This window comes from Calliphora vicina, chromosome 5, assembly GCF_958450345.1.
Source record: "Calliphora vicina chromosome 5, idCalVici1.1, whole genome shotgun sequence".
NCBI lineage: Eukaryota > Metazoa > Arthropoda > Insecta > Diptera > Calliphoridae > Calliphora > Calliphora vicina.
Window position 1 is genome coordinate 24,990,188 of NC_088784.1, and position 26,529 is coordinate 25,016,716.

Genomic DNA, 26,529 nt, shown 5'->3' on the forward strand with positions numbered 1-26,529 from the left:
AATATAAGGTGTAAATTTGGTAAAAATTAGTCAAGGTATAAAGAAGTTTGTCATATATCCTCCTTCTGGAATTTAGGTAAATTATCAAAATTGTTATAAATTTGAAAGCGAAAACAATAATTACAATTTTTTAATAATTTTAGGACAAATATTAAATTTCATATAGAAAAAAAATTTCAAAAAATTCATGAAAATTTTTGAAAAATCGCCAGAATTAGATGAAACTAGGAGAATGAATGAGAATTAAGGCTGCCAGTATAATGTGCAAATTTGGTAAAAATTACTCAAGGTATAAAGAAGTTTGTCATATATCCTTTTTCTGGACTTGAGGTAAATTATCAAAATTGTTACAAATTTGAGAGTGAAAACAATAATTATAATTTTTTAATAATTTTAAGACAATTATTAAATTTTATGTAGAAAACTATTTTTCAAAAAATGCATGAAAATTTCTAAAAAATCACCAGAATTATATGAAGCTAGGAGAAAGAATGTGAATTAAGGCTGCCAATATAATGTGCAAATTTGGTAACTATTAGTCAAGGTATAAAGAAGTTTGTCATATATCCTTTTTCTGAAATTAAGGTAAATTATCAAAATTGTTATAAATTTGAAAGCGAAAACAATAATTATTATTTTTTAATAATTTTAAGACAAATAATAAATTTCATGTAGAAAACTATTTTTAAAAAAATGTTGGAAAATTTCTAAAAAATCACCAGAATTATATGAAACTAGGAGAAAGGATGAAAATTAACGCTGCCAATGTAATGTGCAAATTTGTTAAAAATTGGTCAAGCTTTAAAGAAGTTGGTCGTATATCCTTTTTCTGAAATTGTGGTAAATTATCAAAATTGTTATAAATTTGAAAGGGAAAACAATAATTATAATTTTTGAATAGTTTTAAGACATAATAAATTTCATGTAGAAAATAATTTTTCAAAAAATTCATGAAAATTTGTAAAAAAAATCACCAGAATTATGTGAAACTACGAGAAAGAATGAGAATTACCGCTGCTAATACAATGTGCAAATTTGGTAAAAATTAGTCAAGGTATAAAGAAGTTTGTCATATATCCTTTTTCTGAAATTGAAGTAAATTATCAAAATTTTTATAAAATTTAAGGCAAAAACAATAATTATAATTTTTTTTATTAATTTTAAGACGAATATAAAATTTCATGCAGAAAATAATTTTTAAAAAAATGCTTGAAAATTTCTAAAAAAAAATCACCAGAATTATATGAAACTAGGAGAAAGGATGAAAATTAAATCATGAAAATATCTAAAAAATCGTCAGAATTATATGAAAATAGGAGAAAGAATGAGAATTAAGGCTGCCAATGTAATGTGCAAATTTGGTCAAGCTTTAAAAAAGTTGGTCGTATATCCTTTTTCTGAAATTTTGGTAAATTATCAAAATTGTTATAAATTTGAAAGCGAAAGCAATAATTATAATATTTTAATAATTTTAAGACAAATAATAAATTTCATGTAGAAAATAATTTTTCAAAAAATTCATGAAAATTTCTAAAAAATCACCAGAATTATATGAAACTAGGAGAAAGGATGTGAATTAAGGCTGCCAATATAAAGTGCAAATTCGGTAAAAATTACTCAAGTTTTATAAAAGTTTGTCATATATCCTTTTTCTGGAATTGAGGTAAATTATCAAAATTGTTATAAATTTTGAAAGCAAAAACAATAATTATAATTTTTTAATAGTTTTAAGACAAATAATAAATTTCAGGTAGAAAACTATTTTTAAAAAAATGTATGAAAATTTCTAAAAAATCACCAGAATTATATGAGACCAGGAGAAAGGATGTGAATTAAGGCTGCCAATATAATGTGAAAATTTGATACAAATTAGTCAGGATATAAAGAAGTTTGTCATATATCCTTTTTCTGGAATTGAGGTAAATTATTCAAATTGTTATAAATTTGAAAGGGAAAAAAATAATTATAATTTTTTAATAATTTTAAACAAATATTAAATTTCATGTAGAAAATAAATTTTCAAAAAAGGCTTATAAATTTCTAAACAATCACCAGAATTATATGAAACTAGGAGAAAGGATGAAAATTAACGCTGCCAATATAATGAGCAAGAATTGAGGTAAATTACCAAAATTGTTATAAATTTTTAAAGCAAAAACAATAATTATAATTTTTTAATAGTTTTAAGATAAATAATAAATTTCAGGTAGAAAATAATTTTTCAAAAAATTCATGGAAATTTCTAAAAAATCACCAGAATTATATGAAACTAGGAGAAAGAATGAGAATTAACGCTGCCAATATAATGTGCAAATTTGGTTAAAATTAGTCAAGATATAAAGAAGTTTGTCATATATCCTTTTTCTAGAATTGAGTTAAATTATCAAAATTGTTATAAAATTGAAAGAGAAAACAACAATTACAATTTTCTAATAATTTGAAACAAATATTAAATTTCATGTAGAAAATAAATTTTCAAAAAAGGCTTATAAATTTCTAAACAATCACCAGAATTATATGAAACTAGGAGAAAGGATGAAAATTAACGCTGCCAATATAATGAGCAAGAATTGAGGTAAATTACCAAAATTGTTATAAATTTTTAAAGCAAAAACAATAATTATAATTTTTTAATAGTTTTAAGATAAATAATAAATTTCAGGTAGAAAATAATTTTTCAAAAAATTCATGGAAATTTCTAAAAAATCACCAGAATTATATGAAACTAGGAGAAAGAATGAGAATTAACGCTGCCAATATAATGAGCAAATTTGGTTAAAATTAGTCAAGGTATAAAGAAGTTTGTCATATATCCTTTTTCTGGAATTGAGGTAAATTATCCAAATTGTTATAAATTTGATAGCGAAAACAATAATTATAATTTTTTAATAATTTTAAGACAAATAATAAATTTCATGTAGAAAACTATTTTTCAAAAAATTCATGAAAATTTCTAAAAAAAATCACCAGAATTATATGAAAATAGGAGAAAGAATGTGAATAAAAGCTGCCAATATAAAGTTCAAATTTTGTAAAAAATAGTCAAGTTTTAAAGAAGTTTGTCATATATCCTTTTTCTGGAATTGAGTTAAATTATCAAAATTGTTATAAATTTTGAAAGCAAAAACAATAATTATAATTTTTTAATAGTTTTAAGACAAATAATAAATTTCATGTAGAAAATAATTTTCAAAAAATGCTTGGAAATTTCTAAAAAATCACCAGAGTTATATGAAACTAGGAGAAAGGCTGACAATTGACGCTGCCAATGTAATGTGCAAATTTGGTAAAAATTAGTTAAGTTTTAAAGAAGTTTGTCATATATCCTTTTACTGGAATTGAGGTTAAATATCAAAATTGTTAAAAATTTTAAAGGGAAAACAATAATTATATATTTTAATAATTTTAAGACAAATAATAAATTTCATGTAGAAAACTATTTTTCAAAAAATTCATGAAAATTTCTAAAAAATCTCCAGAATTATATGAAAATACGAGAAAGGATGAAAATTAACGCTGCCAATATAAAAAGCAAATTTGGTAAAAATTAGTCAAGGTATAAAGAAGTTTGTCATATATCCTTTTTCTGGACTTGAGGTAAATTATCAAAATTGTTACAAATTTGAAAGTGAAAACAATAATTATAATTTTTTAATAATTTTAAGACAATTATTAAATTTTATGTAGAAAACTATTTTTCAAAAAATGTATGAAAATTTCTAAAAAATCACCAGAATTATATGAGACCAGGAGAAAGGATGTGAATTAAGGCTGCCAATATAATGTGAAAATTTGATACAAATTAGTCAGGATATAAAGAAGTTTGTCATATATCCTTTTTCTGGAATTGAGGTAAATTATTCAAATTGTTATAAATTTGAAAGGGAAAAAAATAATTATAATTTTTTAATAATTTTAAGACAAATAATAAATTTCATGTAGAAAACTATTTTTCAAAAAATTCTTGAAAATTTCTAACAAAATCACCAGAATTATATGAAACTAGGAGAAGGGATGAAAATTAACGCTACCAATATAATGGGCAAATTTGGTAAAAATTAGTCAAAATGAAGTAAATTATCAAAATTTTTAAAAATTTTAAAGCAAAAACAATAATTATAATTTTTTAATAATTTCAAGACATAATAAATTTCATGTAGAAAATAATTTTTCAAAAAATTCATGAAAATTTCGAAAAAAAATAACCAAAATTATATGAAACCAGGAGAAATAATGAGAATTATGGCTGCCAAAAGAATGTACATATTTGGTAAAAAGTAGTTCATTAATAAAGAAGCTCGTCATATATCCTTTTTCTCAAAATTAATAAAATTTACAAAACGAAATAAAAATAAAAGCAAAAATTCATAATATAAATTTTAAATTAGTATAACAAAACAAATATTAAATTCTTTTTTAAAAATTTATAGATTTTATTAATTTAAAAAAATTTATGAAACCTTAAAAAAGAATGACAATTAATGTGATTAATATAATATGCAAATTTGATAACAAAAATTAAAACAATTCACATGTATATTAAATTAAGTCCTTAAAAAGTATATTACTTACACTATATCTCTTATAAAATTCAAGATTTTATGAAGGGCATTTACAATTCTCTGTTACTTTGTCAGCAACATAAAAATCAGCATAAAATAATAATCTACAAACAAACAAAAATAAAAACTTACTTGTTACATTTGTTCTCTCAACAACAAGCCATTTGTTTTAACACTTCTTTCTCCCCAAAAAAACAGCAAAGAAAAATAAAATTTATTACACTTTTGTTTTCTGTTATTGTTTTCATTTCTTTATTTTGGTTGTTGGTGAAATTCTTAAAATTATGCAAATTAGTTTTTATTTTTATTCTGAAATAATATTTCTTTTTGACTTCGATTTCTTTCTATCAAGAGTGTTATAAAAATATGTTGATTTTACGCCTTAAATTGTATATTTATTATAGAGTTATGAAATGTATGACTTATTGGGCGGTTTATTATTAAATTTAAATAAGGAACTTTGGTATTTTGTTATAAAAATCTTAAGACTAAAGTTAATTATAAGAAGAAACTTGTATGTATTTCCATTTAAATTACGTTATTATGTGTTTCACTGTTTTAGTTTTTTTCAATTATAAAATTTATTTAATTTTTTCTTCTCTTTTGCTCCAATTAGATACAATATTTTTCATATAAAATTTTTGATTATTTGCTGCTGCTACTGCTTCGTTTTTAATAACGCTGTCTATCCATGTGTGAGAATTTGTAACTGCAAATAAGCAAATTGATTAATATTACAAACTTTTCAGTTTTTATGGAAAAACAATATATTTTCAGTTGTGTGGGTGCTGCTGGGTTCTCGTGTTATTTATTTTTTGCTTAATTGGCAGTGCTCATTGTGCAGATATAAGAATTCATACAAATTAGTTTTAATTACCATTATTAAAACACTTTATTGTTTTGATTTCCAGGAAGCTTTTATAACAGTGAAATTATATACATACCTAATCAAAGTTTATGCTGTTGAGTACTACATATTTAAATTGTGTTAATATAATACATATTTTTGTAGGAGTGTGCAGGTGCATGATTAATAAACGTGTATTGGAACAGAACTAGAACAGAACTAGAACAGAACTAGAACAGAACTAGAACAGAACTAGAACAGAACTAGAACAGAACTAGAACAGAACTAGAACAGAACTAGAACAGAACTAGAACAGAACTAGAACAGAACTAGAACAGAACTAGAACAGAACTAGAACAGAACTAGAACAGAACTAGAACAGAACTAGAACAGAACTAGAACAGAACTAGAACAGAACTAGAACAGAACTAGAACAGAACTAGAACAGAACTAGAACAGAACTAGAACAGAACTAGAACAGAACTAGAACAGAACTAGAACAGAACTAGAACAGAACTAGAACAGAACTAGAACAGAACTAGAACAGAACTAGAACAGAACTAGAACAGAACTAGAACAGAACTAGAACAGAACTAGAACAGAACTAGAACAGAACTAGAACAGAACTAGAACAGAACTAGAACAGAACTAGAACGGAACTAGAACAGAACTAGAACAGAACTAGAACAGAACTAGAACAGAACTAGAACAGAACTAGAACAGAACTAGAACAGAACTAGAACAGAACTAGAACAGAACTAGAACAGAACTAGAACAGAACTAGAACAGAACTAGAACAGAACTAGAACAGAACTAGAACAGAACAGAACTAGAACAGAACAGAACTAGAACAGAACTAGAACAGAACTAGAACAGAACTAGAACAGAACAGAACTAGAACAGAACTAGAACAGAACTAGAACAGAACTAGAACAGAACTAGAACAGAACTAGAACAGAACTAGAACAGAACTAGAACAGAACTAGAACAGAACTAGAACAGAACTAGAACAGAACTAGAACAGAACTAGAACAGAACTAGAACAGAACTAGAACAGAACTAGAACAGAACTAGAACAGAACTAGAACAGAACTAGAACAGAACTAGAACAGAACTAGAACAGAACTAGAACAGAACTAGAACAGAACTAGAACAGAACTAGAACAGAACTAGAACAGAACTAGAACAGAACTAGAACAGAACTAGAACAGAACTAGAACAGAACTAGAACAGAACTAGAACAGAACTAGAACAGAACTAGAACAGAACTAGAACAGAACTAGAACAGAACTAGAACAGAACTAGAACAGAACTAGAACAGAACTAGAACAGAACTAGAACAGAACTAGAACAGAACTAGAACAGAACTAGAACAGAACTAGAACAGAACTAGAACAGAACTAGAACAGAACTAGAACAGAACTAGAACAGAACTAGAACAGAACTAGAACAGAACTAGAACAGAACTAGAACAGAACTAGAACAGAACTAGAACAGAACTAGAACAGAACTAGAACAGAACTAGAACAGAACTAGAACAGAACTAGAACAGAACTAGAACAGAACTAGAACAGAACTAGAACAGAACTAGAACAGAACTAGAACAGAACTAGAACAGAACTAGAACAGAACTAGAACAGAACTAGAACAGAACTAGAACAGAACTAGAACAGAACTAGAACAGAACTAGAACAGAACTAGAACAGAACTAGAACAGAACTAGAACAGAACTAGAACAGAACTAGAACAGAACTAGAACAGAACTAGAACAGAACTAGAACAGAACTAGAACAGAACTAGAACAGAACTAGAACAGAACTAGAACAGAACTAGAACAGAACTAGAACAGAACTAGAACAGAACTAGAACAGAACTAGAACAGAACTAGAACAGAACTAGAACAGAACTAGAACAGAACTAGAACAGAACTAGAACAGAACTAGAACAGAACTAGAACAGAACTAGAACAGAACTAGAACAGAACTAGAACAGAACTAGAACAGAACTAGAACAGAACTAGAACAGAACTAGAACAGAACTAGAACAGAACTAGAACAGAACTAGAACAGAACTAGAACAGAACTAGAACAGAACTAGAACAGAACTAGAACAGAACTAGAACAGAACTAGAACAGAACTAGAACAGAACTAGAACAGAACTAGAACAGAACTAGAACAGAACTAGAACAGAACTAGAACAGAACTAGAACAGAACTAGAACAGAACTAGAACAGAACTAGAACAGAACTAGAACAGAACTAGAACAGAACTAGAACAGAACTAGAACAGAACTAGAACAGAACTAGAACAGAACTAGAACAGAACTAGAACAGAACTAGAACAGAACTAGAACAGAACTAGAACAGAACTAGAACAGAACTAGAACAGAACTAGAACAGAACTAGAACAGAACTAGAACAGAACTAGAACAGAACTAGAACAGAACTAGAACAGAACTAGAACAGAACTAGAACAGAACTAGAACAGAACTAGAACAGAACTAGAACAGAACTAGAACAGAACTAGAACAGAACTAGAACAGAACTAGAACAGAACTAGAACAGAACTAGAACAGAACTAGAACAGAACTAGAACAGAACTAGAACAGAACTAGAACAGAACTAGAACAGAACTAGAACAGAACTAGAACAGAACTAGAACAGAACTAGAACAGAACTAGAACAGAACTAGAACAGAACTAGAACAGAACTAGAACAGAACTAGAACAGAACTAGAACAGAACTAGAACAGAACTAGAACAGAACTAGAACAGAACTAGAACAGAACTAGAACAGAACTAGAACAGAACTAGAACAGAACTAGAACAGAACTAGAACAGAACTAGAACAGAACTAGAACAGAACTAGAACCTGAACTTGAAGAGAAATAGAACTAAGTCTACGTTCGTCGACGGAATGATTACGATTGTCTGTCACTTAATAATATTTGGTTTATATTCGATTATAAATACATAAAGCTATACTTACCAAATACACAAGGATATAGATGGTTACGAGATGCTTAAAATCCATGAAATCGAAAGAATGCTCCTTCTATTTGATAGACTTTATAATACAAATATACAAACCTTCATTTTCTCTATCGAAACCTGTGCATTATTTAATAGAAGTGTGTTTTATCATTTAAAATTTATTAACAATTACTTAAGTCATTTACATATTTTTAGAACAGATACAATTACTTGATCAATGCCTCGTACTAAATATCTTGTACTGAAATGGATTGTTTTAGCAATTTCAGAATCTGGAGGATGTGAAGAGACTAGAATTGAATTCCTATTTATTTGGTTGGCTAAACACTGCTCTGTAAAAAAATTATTTATTTAATGTGACGTATTATTAAAAAATAAACCAGACACATATGATTTTTCTTTTTTGAAATATTTATTATTTTCCAATCATAATTAGCATTATAGACATCTCATTCGTTTCACTTTTTTTTTGTTTCTTGTTCATATTGAATTATTTATTTATTATACATAATAAGTTATTGAAAATTTTACAAATTTTATTTAAAATTAATTTATACATTAAAATACTTTATATACAAAAAATACAACAACATAAATAATTCACAACAAATAATATTAAACAATAAATACATTGATTGGCAAAACAAAAATGTTATCAAATACAATTTTAACTTTTGCCTTAAACAAAACTTCTTAGAAATTGTGGGAGAAAACTTAAATTTCATTAAATTTGTACTGCTTTTTTTTTGGTTTTTGTTTTGAACATAAAACTTTATACAACAAATTAGGGTTAGTAAATTGTTTGTGTGTGCTAAATTTAAATTTAATTTATAATTACAGCTAAGACTTGATATTTACTAAATTTATTTACAGTTATAGTTAAACTTTTCCTAAGTTTACTTAGACAAAAACTTTGTTGGAATTAATTAAATTAATTTTCTTATTTTATGTAATACACTTCAATACAAATTTCATGACTAGATTTTAAATAGTTTTTTTTTTGGTTTCTTTATTACAAAAATTATTTCTATTATTAAGAAAATACTTTTTAATACTTTAAACACTAAAAGGAGACAAAGGAGTAGCATATTAACACTGGGTCTACAACTGCCATGAAATGCTTAACATTAACATGATGATATCATGTTTTAGTTAACAGAATTTCATGTCTGTTGTAGACCCAGTGTAAGACACATTTCTTTACAATATGAAACTCCCCTTACATTAGTTACAGTTTACAAAAAAACAACAATACACTAACACAAATATTGTGTAAGTCTCTGTTTGTATCTAGGTATGGAAATGTAATTGAGTTTGTGGTTACCAGAATGTTTCAGTTGGTATGTATGTGTGTGTGTATCTGTATAAGAATGTTTTAATTTAATTTTACAAAATTGTATCGGCCTTTAAGACCACAGTCATTGTGCCTCACCTCTTATCATTAAGTATAACACCACTTTGAGCAGCAGCAGCAGCAGTTGCTGCAGTTAAACGACCATTATCACCACCAAGTCCACCTTTAACCCCACCACCTCCTACACCACCTCCACTGCCATTATGCTGACGCCGTTGCGAATGATGATGATGATTATAAGCACTTGACGTTAAACGTCCCATGCCATTGGTATTGTTGTTGCTATTGAAACTACCTACTCCTCCGCCACTAGCACAATGTGCATTGTTCAAATGTACAGAAGCACGATTATAATTGGTTGTGGATCTCATAGACATGTTGACAATACTGGTGTCCATCATACCAGTGGCCGTTGAGTGTTGCCTTAGACGCGTTTGCCGTTTGACACAAAAACAGCATAAATATTGATTGAAATGTGCACGAAATGCTCCCGATACACAATACAATGCCACCGGATTTACACATGAATTGAGAAAGCTAAATGTACAATATAGAAATTGTGTAATAGAGAGAGAGGGAGAGAGAGAGCAAGGAAGAAAATCAAAATAAAATCAATCATCCATCAAACATAAATACCATTTATCTAAACCACAAAATTATTAATTGAAATTGATTTGAAATGTATAGAAAATTATTAGTTAAATGAAAATTTAAATTACTTTGAAATAATAAAGGGTATTTCATATATAAAAAACTTTATTCTGAAAGGATTTTTTGAAATGAATTCAAAATGTGAAGAAATATGTTCAATCGTAGGTCTTTAAACTGTAAAATTTTAGCTTCAATCGTAGGTCTTTATATTTTCCTATTTTAGCTTCAATCGTAGCTATTTATTTATTAAATTTCACGTAGAAATTATTTTGTAAAAAATTACATAAAATTTATAAAATTCATTAGAATTATATGAAACTTACAGAAAGGATGTAAATTAATGCTTATAAATTAATGTACAAATTTCAACAAAATCAGTCCACTCTTAAAGAAGCTTGTCATATATCCTTTTTCTGAAAATCAAATAAATTTAAAAAAATATTAACGAATGAATAACTAAAACGAATATTTTGCATATAAGCAGGGCTAAAACACAAAAATTATTTTTTTTTATAAAAAATATTTTACAAAAAAAGCCATAAAGTTTATAAATATCATTAGAATTATATGAAACTAACAGAAAGGATGTGAATTGATGCTTGCAAAATATTAAACAAATTTGGTAAAAATTCTTGCATTCATAAACAAGCCCGTCATATATCCTTTTTCTAAAAATCAAATAAATTTTCAAAAAGTTATAAAATTAATAAATAAAACGAATGTTATGAACAAAAGCATTGCTATAACACAAACATTAAATTTCTCGTAAAAAAATATTTTACTAAAAATGCTATATAAACTTTATAATTCATTAGAATTATATGAAACTAACAGAAAGAATGTGAATTGATGCTGGCAAAATAATAAACAAATTTGGTAAAAATTCTTGCACTCATAAAGGAACTCGTCATATATCCTTTTTCTAAAAATCAAATAAATTTTCAAAAAGTTATAAAATTAATAACTAAAATGAATGCTATGAACAAAAGCATTGCTATAACACAAACATTAAATTTCTCGTAAAAAAATATTTTACTAAAAATGCTATATAAACTTTATAATTCATTAGAATTATATGAAACTAACAGAAAGAATGTGAATTGATGCTGGCAAAATAATAAACAAATTTGGTAAAAATTCTTGCACTCATAAAGGAACTCGTCATATATCCTTTTTCTAAAAATCATAGAAATTTTCAAAAAGTTATAAAATTAATAACTAAAACGAATGTTATGAACATAAGAGTGGCTAAAACACAAACATTATTTTTTTTTTGTAAAAATTATTTAACAAAAAAAGCCATAAAGTTTATAAATTTCATTAGAATTATATGAAACTAACAGAAAGGATGTGAATTGATGCTTGCAAAATATTAAACAAATTTGGTAAAAATGCTTGCATTCATAAAGAAGCTCGTCATATATCCTTTTTCTAAAAATCAAATAAATTTTCAAAAAGTTATAAAATTAATATCTAAAACGAAAGTTATGAACATAAGCATGGCTATAACACAAACATTACATTTCACGTAAAAAATTATTTTACCAAAAATGCTATATAAACTTTATAATTCATTAGAATTATATGAAACTAACAGAAAGAACGTGAATTGATGTTAACAAAATAATGTATCAATTTAGTAAAAATTATTCGATACACAAAGAATCTCGTCATATGTCCTTTTTCTAAAACTCAGTTAAATTTTCAAAATGTTATGATTTTAATAAATAAAACGAAAGTTATGAACAATAGCATTGCTATAACACAAATAATAAAATTCTTGTAGAAATTTATGCTTTAAAATTTATAAAATTGGCTATAATTATGTATATGAATCTAATAGAAAGGATATCAATTACTGCTGTCAAAAGAATGTAAAAATTTTGTGATCTTTAGATCAATTGTAAGAAAGCTCGCCATATATCCTTTTTCTAAAAATACGATAACTTTTCAAAAAGTTATAAAATTAATAACTAAAACGAATGTTATGAACATAAGATTGGCTAAAACACAAACATTATTTTTTTTTTGGTAAAAATTATTTAACAAAAAAAAGCCATAAAGTTTATAAATTTCATTAGAATTATATGAAACTAACAGAAAGAATGTGAATTGATGCTGGCAAAATAATAAACAAATGTGGTAAAAAATCTTGCATTCATAAAGGAAATCGTCATATATCCTTTTTCTAAAAATCAAATAAATTTTCAAAAAGTTATAAAATTAATAACTAAAACGAAAGTTATGAACATAAGAATGGCTAAAACACAAACATTATTTTTTTTTTGTAAAAATTATTTAACAAAAAAAGCCATAAAGTTTATAAATTTCATTAGAATTATATGAAACTAATAGAATGAATGTAAATTGGTGCTGGCAAAATAATAAACAAATTTGGTAAAAATTCTTACATTCATAAAGGAAATCGTCATATATCCTTTTTCTTAAAATCAAATAAATTTTCAAAAAGTTATAAAATTAATAACTAAAACGAAAGTTGTTAACAGAAGAATGGCTAAAACACAAACATTATTTTTTTTTGTAAAAATTATTTATCAAAAAAAGCCATAAAGTTTATAAATTTCATTAGAATCATATGAAACTAATAGAAAGAATGTAAATTGGTGCTGGCAAAATAATAAACAAATTTGGTAAAAATTCTTACATTCATAAAGGAACTCGTCATATATCCTTTTTCTAAAAATCAAATAAATTTTCAAAAAGTTATAAAAGTAATAACTAAAATGAATGTTTTGAACAGAAGCATGGTTATAACAAAAAAATAAATTTTCCCGTAAAAAATTATTTTGCAAAAATGCCTGAACATTTATAAAATTCATTAGAATTTATTGACACTAAGAGAAAGGATGTAAATTAATGCTTTAAAAATAATGTAAAAATTTGGTAAAAATTAGTCTATTCATAAAGAAGCCCGTCATATATCCTTTTTCTAAAAATCAAATAAATTTTCAAAAAGTTATAAAATTAATAACTAAAACGAATGTTATGAACAAAAGCATGGCTATAACATAAATAATAATTTTCTTGTTGAAACTAATTTTTCGAAAAATGCTTTAAATTTTATAAAAATCTATATAATTATATGAAACTTATAGAAAGGACGCGAATTACTACAGTCATCATAATGTGCAAATTTGTTGATCTTTCGTTCATTTGTAGAGAAACTCCTCATATATCCTTTTTCTAAAAATCGCAAAAAAATTAAAAAAGTTATAAAATTAATATCTAAAACAAATGTTATGAACAAAAGCATGACTCTAACACTAAAACTGAATTTCTCGTAAAAAATATGTTATTCTATCATAACTTAGCTTCAATCGTAAGTTTTAAATGCTCATAATTTAGCTTCAATTAGTATTTTTTATAAAGTCATAAATTAGCTTCAATTATAAGTGATTAAAAGTCATAATTTAGCTTCAATGTAGGTCTTTACTCTGTCCTATTTCAGTTTCAATCTAGTTCATTATATGTACTGTCCTATCTTAGCTTCAAGGGTAGGTCATTTTGGGAAAAATTTATGAAGATTAATGCCCTTAACATTATCAACAAATTTGGTTAAGATTGGTCTATTAAAAAAAGAAGCTCGCCATATATCCTTTTTCTTGAATTGTGGAAAATTTTTTCATAACGTAACTAAATTTAAAGCAAAAAGATATAAACAAGGGTTTAGACAAAAATAAAATTTTTGTTAAAAAAATTATTTCTGAAAAGTGACAAAAAAATTTATAAAACTCTGTAGAATTACATGAAACTTAGAGAATGAATGTGAGTTATTGTGCTCAATATAATGTATGAATTTTAATAAATTTAGTTTATTCCTACAGAAGCTGGTCATATATCCTTTTTCTTAAAAAAAATTAAATTTTAAAAAGGGTGAACTAAAAATATAATGTATGGATTCAGGTTATTTCCATAAAGGAAGTATTATAAAAACATAATATTTTATAAAAATATTCAAAAAATGTCATAAAATTTTTTCAGAATTTGATGAATTTAAGAGAAAGGAAGGGAATTACTGCTGCCAACATAATATATTAATTTGGTTAAATTTAGTCTAGTAATATAGAAGTTCGTCATATGTCCTTTTTCTTAAAATAAGGTAATTTTTAAAAAAGTTGTAAAATTCAAATCAGAAGTATAAGTTTTCAATTAAAATAAGCTTTTAATTAATAAAAATTAATTTTTTTTATAAAAAAAATTATATATTTTGTTACATTTTAAATCATTTCAATTTAATAATTATAAATAAAAACTTATATATACTTACTAAGTACAAAAACCAATAATACGTATGGTATGCCAAAACTCATCAAAATCTTCACGAGCCGTTGGATTCAAATGAAACCATAATTCGAACAAATGATAAGGAAAGAAACAAACAAAAAACACTGCAAATACACAAAAATAGAAAAAAACAATGATATTTTTTTATGAAATTAAATTTATTTGAAATTCCACTTCAAATGAATGAATAAATAAATTCCCACAATAAAATTTATTTTATATAAAAAGAAAAACAAAACCGAAATGGCCTTGTTAGTTAGTTAAACACTAGTATTTTTAGCTGTCCATCCATCTATCTTTACATATCAGCCATCTGTCAATCAGTCAGTTATCCACACCAGACAGCTGATTGTTATCTTTAATGTAAACACTAGGAGAAAAATCTTTAAAACTTAAACATATCATGGCCAGATAAGCAGCTCTAATTGTATGTATGTCTCTGTCTAACTGTCTTTAGCATTGCTCTCAATGCCGGCCAAAGGAAAACGTAAAATGTAATATGTTTAAAACAGCACAAAATGAGCAAATTGGAAATTACGTCAACAAGCTGGTGGTTTTAGTCTGTCTGTTTGTTTGTTGGTTTGTTTTTGATACTTACCCACCACAAATGCCACCACCATACGGGCCACATAACGTCTTGCTCGTACTTGGGAACGACTCTGCATACTCAATGTTTCACCGGGCATATCACGTGCACTGACATGTAAACGTTGGGCCATCATCAGATATAAAACTCCAATTATAAATAGTGGCAACAAATAGTAAACGAATGCCTTGGTTACAACCACATATCTGGGTGTAAAACAAAATAGATAGAATAATAATAATAATAAAAAAATATTAGCAACAAATGTTGTAAATAATGGTAAAAGAAATATGAAAATGTAGCTATTTTCATGTTTAATTCAAATTAGTAAAAGCAAACACCATTTGCAAACTAAAAAAAGACAATGGTTATAACAAAAAATTAAATTAAAAATATTTACATGGCTACAACATAAATATAAAATTTCATGTAAAAAATTATTTTGCACAAAATGCCATAAAATTTGTAAAACTCATTAGAATTATATGAAACTAAGAGAAAGGATGTGAATTAATGCTTGCATAATAATGTAAAAATTTGGTAACATTTAGTGGATTAGTAAAGAAGCTAGTCATATATCCTTTTTCTGAAAATCACATAAATTTTCAAAATAATGTCAAATTAATAACTAAAACCAAACTGGAACATAGGCATGGCAAAACCACAAAAATATTTGCAAAAAATGTCATAAAATTTATAAAAATCATTAGAAATATATGGAACTAAGAGAAAGGATGTGAATTAATGCTCGTAAAATAATGTAAATATTTGCTAACAATTAGTCCACTAATAATAGAAGCTCGTCATATATCCTTTTTCTGAAAATCAAATAAAAGTTCAAAATGTTATCAAATTAATAACTAAAACGAAAGTTATGAACACAAGCATTGCTATAACACAAATAATAATTTTCTTCTTGAAAATTATTTTTCAAAAAATGTTTTAAATTTTATAAAAGTCGATATAATTAAATGAAACTGAGAGAAAGGATATGAATTACTGCTGTCAACATAATGAACAAATTTGGTGATCTTTCGATCAATTCTAAGGAAGCTCGCCATATATCCTTTTTCTGAAAATCAAATAAATGTTCAAAAAGTTATCAAATTAATAATTAAAATAAGAGTTACAAACATAGGCAGGACCATAACACAAAAAAAAAATTTCTCGTAAAAAATTATTTTACAAAAAATAGTATAACTTCACTAAAATTCATTGGAATTATAAGAAACTAAGAGAAAGGATGTGAATTAATGCTAACAAAATAATGCATCAATTTCATAAAAATTTGTTCATTCATGAAGACGCTCGTCATAAGTCCTTTTTCTAAAAATCTTTAAAATTTTCAAAAAGTTATAAAATTAATAACTAAAACGAATGTTATGAACATAAGCAATGCTATGATACAAAATAAAAATTTCTTGTAGAAATTTATTTTTAAAAAAAATGGCTTAAAATTTAGAAAATTCATTCGAATTATATGAAACCAAGACAAAGGAAGCGAATTACTGCTGTCAACATAATGCACAAATTTGTTGAACTTTTGTTCATTTGAATAGAAGCTCCTCATATATCCTTTTTCTAAAAATCAGATAAATTTTCATTAAATTATTAACTAAACTGATAGTTTTAAACATAACCATGGCTATAGTACAATTATAAAATTTCTTGCAGAAAACTATTTTTCAAAAAACTCTATAAAATATATAAAATTCATTCAAATTTTATGAAAGTTAGTAGAAGAATGTAAATTAATGCTAGAAATATATTGTATAAATTTGATATAAATTAATACATTTTTAAAGAAGCTCGCCATATATCCTTTTTTGGAATAGCTATAAATTTTCAAAATAGTTCTAAATTTGCAAGCATAAAGGTATGTTACAGAGGTTTACATAGATTTAAGACAAAAATTATATTTTTTAAAAAATTTCTTGAGGAGTTCTTCCTATATCCTTTTTTGAAATACATAAATTAATAAAAATATTAAAGAAAAAACTTCTAAAAATTCAATTTACTATTCCATATTGAGCATGTTGTAACATGTCTTTATTTATTTATACAGAAACTAAATTTTTGGAAATGGTGTAGCCCTTAATAACTCTATAAATTACACTTTTATTTATTATCCAAATACAACAACTTACAAAACATGCCATAATACCATAAAAACCGTAAAAAAAATTACCCACCTGGCATAAATTTCAGAATTGTTGCGCTGCTTACCAAACGGCGTACAGATAATTATGGTCAGATTAGTTTTATCATCGATTAGTATGTGCTGTAAATCAGACATTACCAAAGAAGGTGTGGCAAATGTTATGCTCAAAAGCCAAATCATGGTGGCCGTTATAACAGTTAAAGGTTTTGTCTAAATTAGATATCAAAAAGAAGCAGATATAAAAAGCAATAAATTTAAATTTATAGCAACTCAGCACTATAATAAATTTATTAATTTCATATTATTATACTATAATTTACCTGTAATTTTCTTAAAGGATTCACAATGGCACAGTAACGTTCGCCGGACAGAGCGGTTAGTGTGAATACCGATACACCAATAGAGACATCTTTGAAAAATTCTGTTACTTGACACATACTTTTGCCAAATGTCCAACTGTCTGTTGTATACACCAAAATGGCCAAAGGAACGCATACGATTATAACTAAGAGATCAGCTAATGCCAAGGAGAGAATGTAGCTGGAAAAAGAAATAAAAGAAATTATAATAGAAAATTTGTAAAAATCCATCAGAATTACATGAAACTAGTAGAAAGTATAAGAAATATGTGTGTGAATAAATCGAGCTTCTAAATAAATTTAGAAGCTCGTCATGTATCCTTTTTCTGGAATTGAGTTAAATTATCAAAATTATTATAAAATTTTAATGAAAAAGAAAAACTATAAATATTTATTGATTTTAAGACAAATATTAAATTTCATGTAGAAAATTATTTTTCAAAAATGCTAGAAAATTTAAAAGAAATCACCAGAATTATATGAAACTATGAGAAAGAATGAGCATCAAGGCTGCCAATATAATGTGCAAATTTGGTTAAAATTAGTCAAGTTATAAAGAAGTTTGTCATATATCCTTTTTCTGGAATTGAAGTAAATTATCAACATTGTTATAAATTTGAAAGGGAAAGCAATAATTATAAATTTTTAATAATTTTAAGACAAATATAAAATTTTATTTAGAAAATAATTTTTCAAAAAATGCTTGAAAATTTCTAAAAATCACCAGAATTATATGAAACTAGGAGAAGGAATGAGAATTAAGGCTGCCAATATAATGTGCAAATTTGTTAAAAATTTGTCAAGGTATAAAGAAGTTTGCCATATATCCTTTTTCTGGAATTGAGGTAAATTATCAAAATTGTTATAAATTTGAAAGCGGAAACAATCATTATAATTTTTTAATGATTTTGAGACAAATATTAAATTTGATGTAGAAAATAATTTTTCAAAAAATGTTTGAAAATTTCTAGAAAATCACCAGAATTATATGAAACTAAAAGAAAGAATGAGAAATAGGGCTGCCAATATAATGTGCAAATTTGGTAAAAATTAGTCAAGGTATAAAGAAGTTTGTCATATATCCTTTTTCTAGAATTGAGTTAAATTATCAAAATTGTTATAAATTTGAAAGAGAAAGCAATAATTATAAATTTTTAATAATTGCAAGTCAAATATAAAATTTTATATAGAAAATAATATTTCAAAAAATGCTTGAAAATTTCTTAAAAATCACCAGAATTGTATGAAACTTTTATACATGATAAAAATTAACGCTGCCAATATAAAGTGCAAATTTGGTAAGAATTAGTCAAGGTACAAAGAAGTTTGTCATATATCCTTTTTCTGGAATTGAGGTAAATATCAAAATTGTTATAAATTTGAAAGCGGAAACAATCATAATATTTTTTTAATGATTATAGACAAATATTAAATTTGATGTAGAAAATAATTTTTAAAAAAATGTTTGAAAATTTCTAAAAAATCACCAGAATTACATGAAACTTTTAGACAGGATGAAAATTAACGCTGCCAATATAAAGTGCAAATTTGGCAAGAATTAGTCAAGGTATAATGAAGTTTGTCATATATCCTTTTTCTGGAATTGAGGTAAATTATCAAAATTGTTATAAATTTGAAAGCGGAAACAATCATAATATTTTTTTAATGATTTTAAGACAAATATAAAATTTTATGTAGCAAATAATTTTTCAAAAAATGTTTGAAAATTTCTTAAAAATCACCAGAATTATATGAAACTTGGAGACAGGATGAAAATTAACTCTTCCAATACAAAGTTCAAATTTGGTAAAAATTAGTCAAGGTATAAAGAAGTATGTCATATATCCTTTTTCTTGAATTGAGTTAAATTATCAAAATTGCTTTAAATTTGAAAGAAAAAACAGAAATTATAAATCTTTAATGATCTTAAGAGAAATATTAAATTTCACGTAGAAAATAATTTTTCAAAATTGCTAGAAAATGTTTAAAAAAAACACCAGAATTATATGAGACTAGGAGAAAGGATGGAAATTAACGTTGCCAATATAATGTGCAAATTTGGTAAAAATTAGTTCATTAATAAAGAAGCTCTCCATATATCCTTTTTCTCAAAATTAATAAAATTTATAAAACTAAATAAAAGCACAAATTAAAATTATATATTTTAAATGATTTCAAAACAAATATTAAACACCTTTTAAAAATTTATTTTTAAAAAAATTATAGATACATATTTTGAAGAAAAAAAACACCAGAATTTTATGAAACCTTGAAAAAGAATGACAATTAATGTGGTCAATATAATGAGCAAGTTTGGTTAAAATTAATCAAATTTTCAAAAACTTCGCCATATATCCTTTTTCTGAAAATCACTTAAATTTTCAAAAAGTTATAAAATTAGCAAGAAACATTTTAAGACAAAAGTATAAATTATTAAAAAAAAATATTTTGTTCAAAAAAGCTGTAAAACTCGCAAGAATTGTATAAAACTTGGAGAAAGGATGTACATTAAGGCGTCTTATATAATGTACAAATTTTGTTAACACTAAATTAATTTTAAACAAGTTCCTCATATATCCTTTTTCTGAAAATTCATTAAATTTTCCAAAAAGTGATGAAATTAATATCAAAAATCAAAACTAAAGAATTAAGCATGGCTTCAAATTAAATATTAAATTTCCTTTAGTCAAATACCTTCTAAAAAATTGAATTTATATTTTTTTTCTTTGTAATAAAATTTCAAAAAGAGCTTAAAATGTTTTAAAATCACAAGAATTATATGAAATTAGGAGAATGAATGTTAATTAATGATCTTAACATAATATACGAATTTTGTTAAGATTGGTGTATTAAAAAATAAACTCGCCATATATCATTTTTCTGCAATGAAGTTAATTTTTCTTATTAACTATAAAATTCAAAGCGTAAACTTAATTTATTGCCTTAAGATAAAAATTAAATTTCTTTTTAAAAAAAATGTCATACCAAAAGTGCCATAAAATTTAAAAAAATCACTAGAATTATATGAAACCCTGAGAATGAATGTAAGTTGCCAACCTCAACATAATGTTCAAATTTGGTTAACATTAGTCTTATAGTTAAAAAGCTTGTCATATATCCTTTTCATTAAAATGAGAAAAATTTTCAAAAAGCTTTTAAATTTCTAAGCAAAATGAAAGTAAAGAACTAATTTATTACATTAAGACGAATATTAGATATTTATGTCTAAAATATTTTTCAAAAAAATTATTTCAATTTTATAAAAATCAATGGATTTCAATTAAACTAAGAGAAGGAATGTGAAATAATAATTACAACATAATGTACAAATTTCAGTAATATTAGAGTACTCTTAAAGAAATTCATCATATATCCTTTTTCTGCAGATGGTTAAAATTTCAAAAAAGTTATAAATTTAAAAGCAAGAAAGAAAATTTTAGTTATATGCATAACATTAAGACAAATGTAAAATTTTGTCATGAAAATTATTTTTGAAAGTGCTATACAATTTAAAAAATTTGTTAGAATTTTATAAAATTTGGAGAATGAATGTGAGTTGTAAACCTCAACCTAATGTACAACTTTGATTAAAATTAGTGTTCATCATTTAACGAACGTTATGTAAAATGAAAAAAAAAGTTATAAATTTAAAAGACAAATTAATTAAGACAATTGTAAAATTTATTCATGAAAATTATTTTAAAAAAGTGCTATAAAATTTACAAAAACTAGTAGAATTTTATAAAATTTTGAGAATGAATGTGAGTTGTTAACCTCAACATAATGTACAAGTTTGATTAAGATTAGTGTAGGCATAAAAAAGTTCGTCATATATCCTTTTTATGAACATTATGTAAAATTCAACAAAAATTATAAATTTAAAAGAATAATAAAGATATCAAATTTAAAAGACAAATGTAAAATATTTTCATGAAAATTATTTTTCAAAAAGTGCTACAAAATTTACAAAAACTGTTAGAATTTGATGAAATTTAGATATTGAATGTAAGTTCTCCCCCTCAACCTAATGTACATGTTTGGTTAAGATTAGTCTACTCATAAAAAAGTTCGTCATATATCCTTTTTATGCACATTATGTAAAATTCATAAAAGGTTACAAATTTAAAAGATAAATTAAAAATTATAAAGATATCATGATCTGGTTCTAATAAGATTAATTACAGAGCCAATACAGACCATTAAATTTGGGCGGTTTTATTTCTCCATGTATAAATTCAATTCATTATATAAGTTGTTAACAATATCACCTAGCCTACGTTATATTTTATTCGTTAGTCGTGAAATTTATAAGTTTATTAACTTTAATATCTTTAATTTTTAATTTAATTTCAATTTTTTTTTAAAATATCTGTAAAATTCCTAAAACTTATTGAAATTCCCTATAACTTTGAGTATAATAGACAAATAATGTTGTTATTATTTCCAGCTAATTTGATAAGTTTTGAAGCTCAAACAAAAATGTTCTACATATATCCTTTATTTCTATTAACAGAAATTTTTGTACTAAACACCAAACAATTGCATGTTAATTAACTTTCATGTAATTAGTTTTGGTTGTTGATTAAAAATCTTAGAAAACTACTAAAATAATCAGTAAAATAGTTGTAATTACAATGCAAAATTAAGACATCTATACCTTTACTTAAAAAGAATTTTGCTAATGGAAAAAGTTTCTAGAGTTTTGTTTCAGATAATTATATTGAATTGAAGGCTTGAAAAGTTTAATAATTTCACACATCAAAGGTATGAGTAGAAGTACATTAAGTAGTAGAATTAGTTAGTTAGTTAGTTAGAGTACTTACGTATTTGGAATGTTGCGCATGGAACGATGCCGAAAGAAGATTATCACCAATGTGCCATTACCCAGGACACCAACAATGAATATGAGTAGGAATAGAATGGTTATGAATATGGTTTCGGGCCGTTGCAAAGGTGGTGTATAAATAAACGATGAATCGGCCTCAAAAGCATCAAGAGCACTAACACCTCCTGACGCAGAGCCACTACTACTGATGCCAACACCACCCAGCAGACTAGTGTGTGTTATATTCTCTAATAGTAATGTTATATCCGTTGTTGTTTCATGTTGCTGCTGTTGCTGCAGCAGATGTTGTTGAGTTAATGTTGTTATTGAAGCTGGTGTAGAGAGTGCTGATAATGTTGTGGCTGTGGTCGTTGTTGTAACAAGGGCTTCGTCGTCCGACATAATGTGCTGTGATAATGTGTTGCCAACTTCAATAAATGTTAAAGGAAACATATTGACTAAGTGGCCTTTAAGGCCTACAAATGCCACATTAAAATCGTTTACGAAACGAACAGGAAAATTATCTAAAAAAAACTCTGCTTATAAACACATTTAGATGTGTGTCCTGTTTAACTGGTATGGTCAAGCGTTCTATTTCTGATTTTCTATTAAGAATTATTTCTTCCGTTTCTAATGTTTGCTTGTCTTTTATTTTTTCCTTATTTATTTATTTATTTATTTTTCTAGGCCTTTTTTCTCATGTATAAATTTTGTGTTGTTTTTCTCATGTATCCTTAAGGAAGTTATTTCTACTGCTTGGCAATATTACGTTTGTTGATTTATTTTCATATCCGGTTTTATTGAAAAACATGTCCGAACATTATTATTGGCAATGTGCTAGATTGTAACCTTTTAGTATTTATTTTGTACTCTTCTTATTTTTATAAGTACTACAGCATGATGTTTTAGATTATTATTATTTTTAGCTGCAAAAAAAAGGCAAGCAGGATATAAAGATATTAAAATATTTGTTTATTGTACATTTGAATATATATCCGTAATTTTATTTAAATTTTTATGAAATTTAATTGTAGAGAAAATGTGAAAAAATTGTTAGAATCCTTTGAATTTGTGAAAATGAATGGCAAATAATAGTATCAATATTAAACAGAAACAAATTTCATATTTGCTTTGAAAACAAAAATGTGTGTCATATATCCTTTTATTTTCACTTATGAAATATAAAATTAAAGAAATATTACAAACTAACAAGAAATATAAAAATAAAAACCGGAATTTTAACGAATATAAAATAAAGAGAAACTAAAACTAGCTTCATGTGTCAAACAAATAATTAGATTTCTTTGAAACTCTCAAAATGAATGACAACTAATATCACAAACAGTAAACAGAAAAGTTGATTCAATTTATCATTAGAACCAAAAAGTGTTACATATATCATTTTTTTTATATAAACACAAATAATGGAAATTTGATGAACTAAAAAGAAATATGCAAAATATTTAACTAAAATTATAATGAAATTCAAAGGAAAAAACTTAAGGTAACCTTGTTTTCCATAAAAATCATCAGAATCCTTTTATATTAAGTAAATGAATGACAAATAACAGCTACAATATTAAACATATATTATTTTAAAATTACCTTTAGACTTAAAAAAATGTCCTATATATCCTTATTTTTAATTAAGATATAAGTAAAGACATTTAACGAACTAAAAAGAAATATGCAGAAAAAATTAAAGAAAAAAAAACTAGATACATAGCTTTATTTGCCACGAGTCTCAGCAGTTTACTACGAAAATAAAAATGAAACAATGTCAAAATATTCTCAGAGAACCAAAAAGTCTCCTATATATTATTTTTTTAATTATAGGTCAAAAGTAAAGAAATTCAACAAACTATTACGAAATATGCAAAGTATAAATTATGAACAATATTTAACTAAATTTTTTTTTAAACTTTCATGAAAAAATTAAGACAAAATAGATTTAATAACCCCCAAAATCATCAGAATCCCTTGAAACTATGAGAATGAATGATAAATAATATTTAAATTTTTAAACAGAAACAATTTTAAAATTTCATTTAAAAACAAAAAAGTGTCGCATATATCCTTTTTTTAAATATAAGCTAAAAGTGAAAAAAATCTAGCAAACTAGGAAGAAATAGCAAAATGTTATCTTTGTGAAATATGTATTCAACTAAAATTTCCAAGAATATAATTTATATAAAAATGATGCAAAAACTGCTTTAATGACCTCAAAAATTATTAAAATCCTTTGAAACTATGAGAATGAATGACAAATAAAATGTACATTTTTAAACAGAAACAATTTTAAAATTTCCTTTAAAAACAAAAAAGTGTCCCATATATTCTTTTTTTTCAACATAAGTTAAAATTAAAGAATTTTTAACTAGCCAGAAATATGCATAAAATGTTCCGAAAAAATAGATTAAAAACTGCTTTAATAACCTCAACATTTATTAGAATCCTTAGAAACTGTGAGAATGAATGACAAATAACATCTATATTTTTAAACAGACAAAATTTTAAAATTTGCTTTAAAAATAAAAAAGTGTCCCATATATCCTTTTTTAATATAAGTTAAAAGTACAGCAATTTTAACAAACTAGCAAGAAATATGTAAAATATAATTTATGAGAATTATTTAAATAAAATGTTCCGAAATAAAAGAGAATAAACTGCTAGTAACCTCAAAAATTACTAGAATCCCTTGAAACCGTGAGACTGAACGCAAAATAATATCTAAATTTTTAAACGAAACAATTTTTAAATTTTCTTTAAAAGCAAAACAGTGACCCATATATCCTTTTTTTTAATATAAGTTAAAAGTAAAGCAATTTTAACAAACTAACAAGAATTATACAAAATATAATTTATGGAAATTATTAAAATAAAATTTTCCGAAAAAATTTATTAAAAACTGCTTTAATAACCTCAAAAATTATTAGAATCCCTTGAAACTGTGAGAATGAATGACAAATAATAACTACATTTTGAAACAGTAACAAGTTTCAAATTTGTTTTAAAACCAAAAAAGTGACTCATATATCCTTTTTTTAAACATAAGTTAAAATTAAAGAAATTTTAACAAACTAGCCAGAAATATACATATTATAATTCATGAGAATAATTAAAAAGAGCGTTTAATAACCTCAACAATTATTAGAATCTTTTGAGAATGAGAATTATTAAAAAATGTCACTGCTTTAACAACCTCAACATTTATTAGAATCCTTAGAAACTATATGAATGAATGACAAAAAATATCTACATTTTTAAACGAAATAAATTTTCAAATGCAAAAAAAAACAAAAAAAGTGCCCCTATTATCCCTTATTTAAACATAAATTAAAAATAAAGAAATTTTAACAAACTAGCACATTCTTGAGAATTGTTTAAATAAAATGTTCTGAAAAAATTTAGTAAAAACCGCTTTAATAACCTCAATAATTATTAGAATTCCTTGAAACTATGAGAATAAATGACAAATAATATCTACATTTTTAAACAAAATAAATTTTCAAATTTGCTTTAAAAATAAAAAAGTGTCCCATATATCCTTTTTTTTAAACATAAGTTAAAATTAAAGAAATTTTAACAAACTAGAAATATGCATAATAAAATTCGTGACAATTGTTAAAATAAAATGTTCCAAAACAATTTCGGAAAAACTGCTTAATCACCTCAAAAATTATTAGAATCCCTTAAAACTGTGAGAATGAATGACAAATAATATCGTCATTTTTAAACAGAAACAATTCTAAAATTTTCTTTAAAAACAAAAAAGTGACCCATATATCCTTTTTTTAAACATAAATAAAAAATAAAGCAATTTTAACAAACTAACAAGAAATATGCAAACTCTAATTCATGAGAATTATTAAAATAAAACGTTCCGA

The 26,529-nt window shown here is 24.9% G+C and overlaps 1 protein-coding gene across 1 annotated transcript in view; it reads right to left on the reverse strand.

The window, feature by feature from the left end:
- CCHa2-R (CCHamide-2 receptor) overlaps positions 1–23,159 on the reverse strand; it is a 139,088-nt gene extending 115,929 nt beyond the window's left edge. Inside the window, exons 1-6 of the mRNA XM_065512648.1 lie at positions 22,641–23,159; positions 17,779–17,998; positions 17,490–17,668; positions 15,310–15,503; positions 14,695–14,815; positions 9,834–10,292 (exon numbers count right to left, since the gene is read on the reverse strand). Of these exons, the coding sequence (XP_065368720.1) occupies positions 9,834–10,292; positions 14,695–14,815; positions 15,310–15,503; positions 17,490–17,668; positions 17,779–17,998; positions 22,641–23,095 (1,628 nt within the window). The 5' untranslated portion in view covers positions 23,096–23,159. The remainder of the gene's footprint in view (positions 1–9,833; positions 10,293–14,694; positions 14,816–15,309; positions 15,504–17,489; positions 17,669–17,778; positions 17,999–22,640) is intronic.
- Between the last annotated feature and the right edge of the window lie 3,370 nt (positions 23,160–26,529).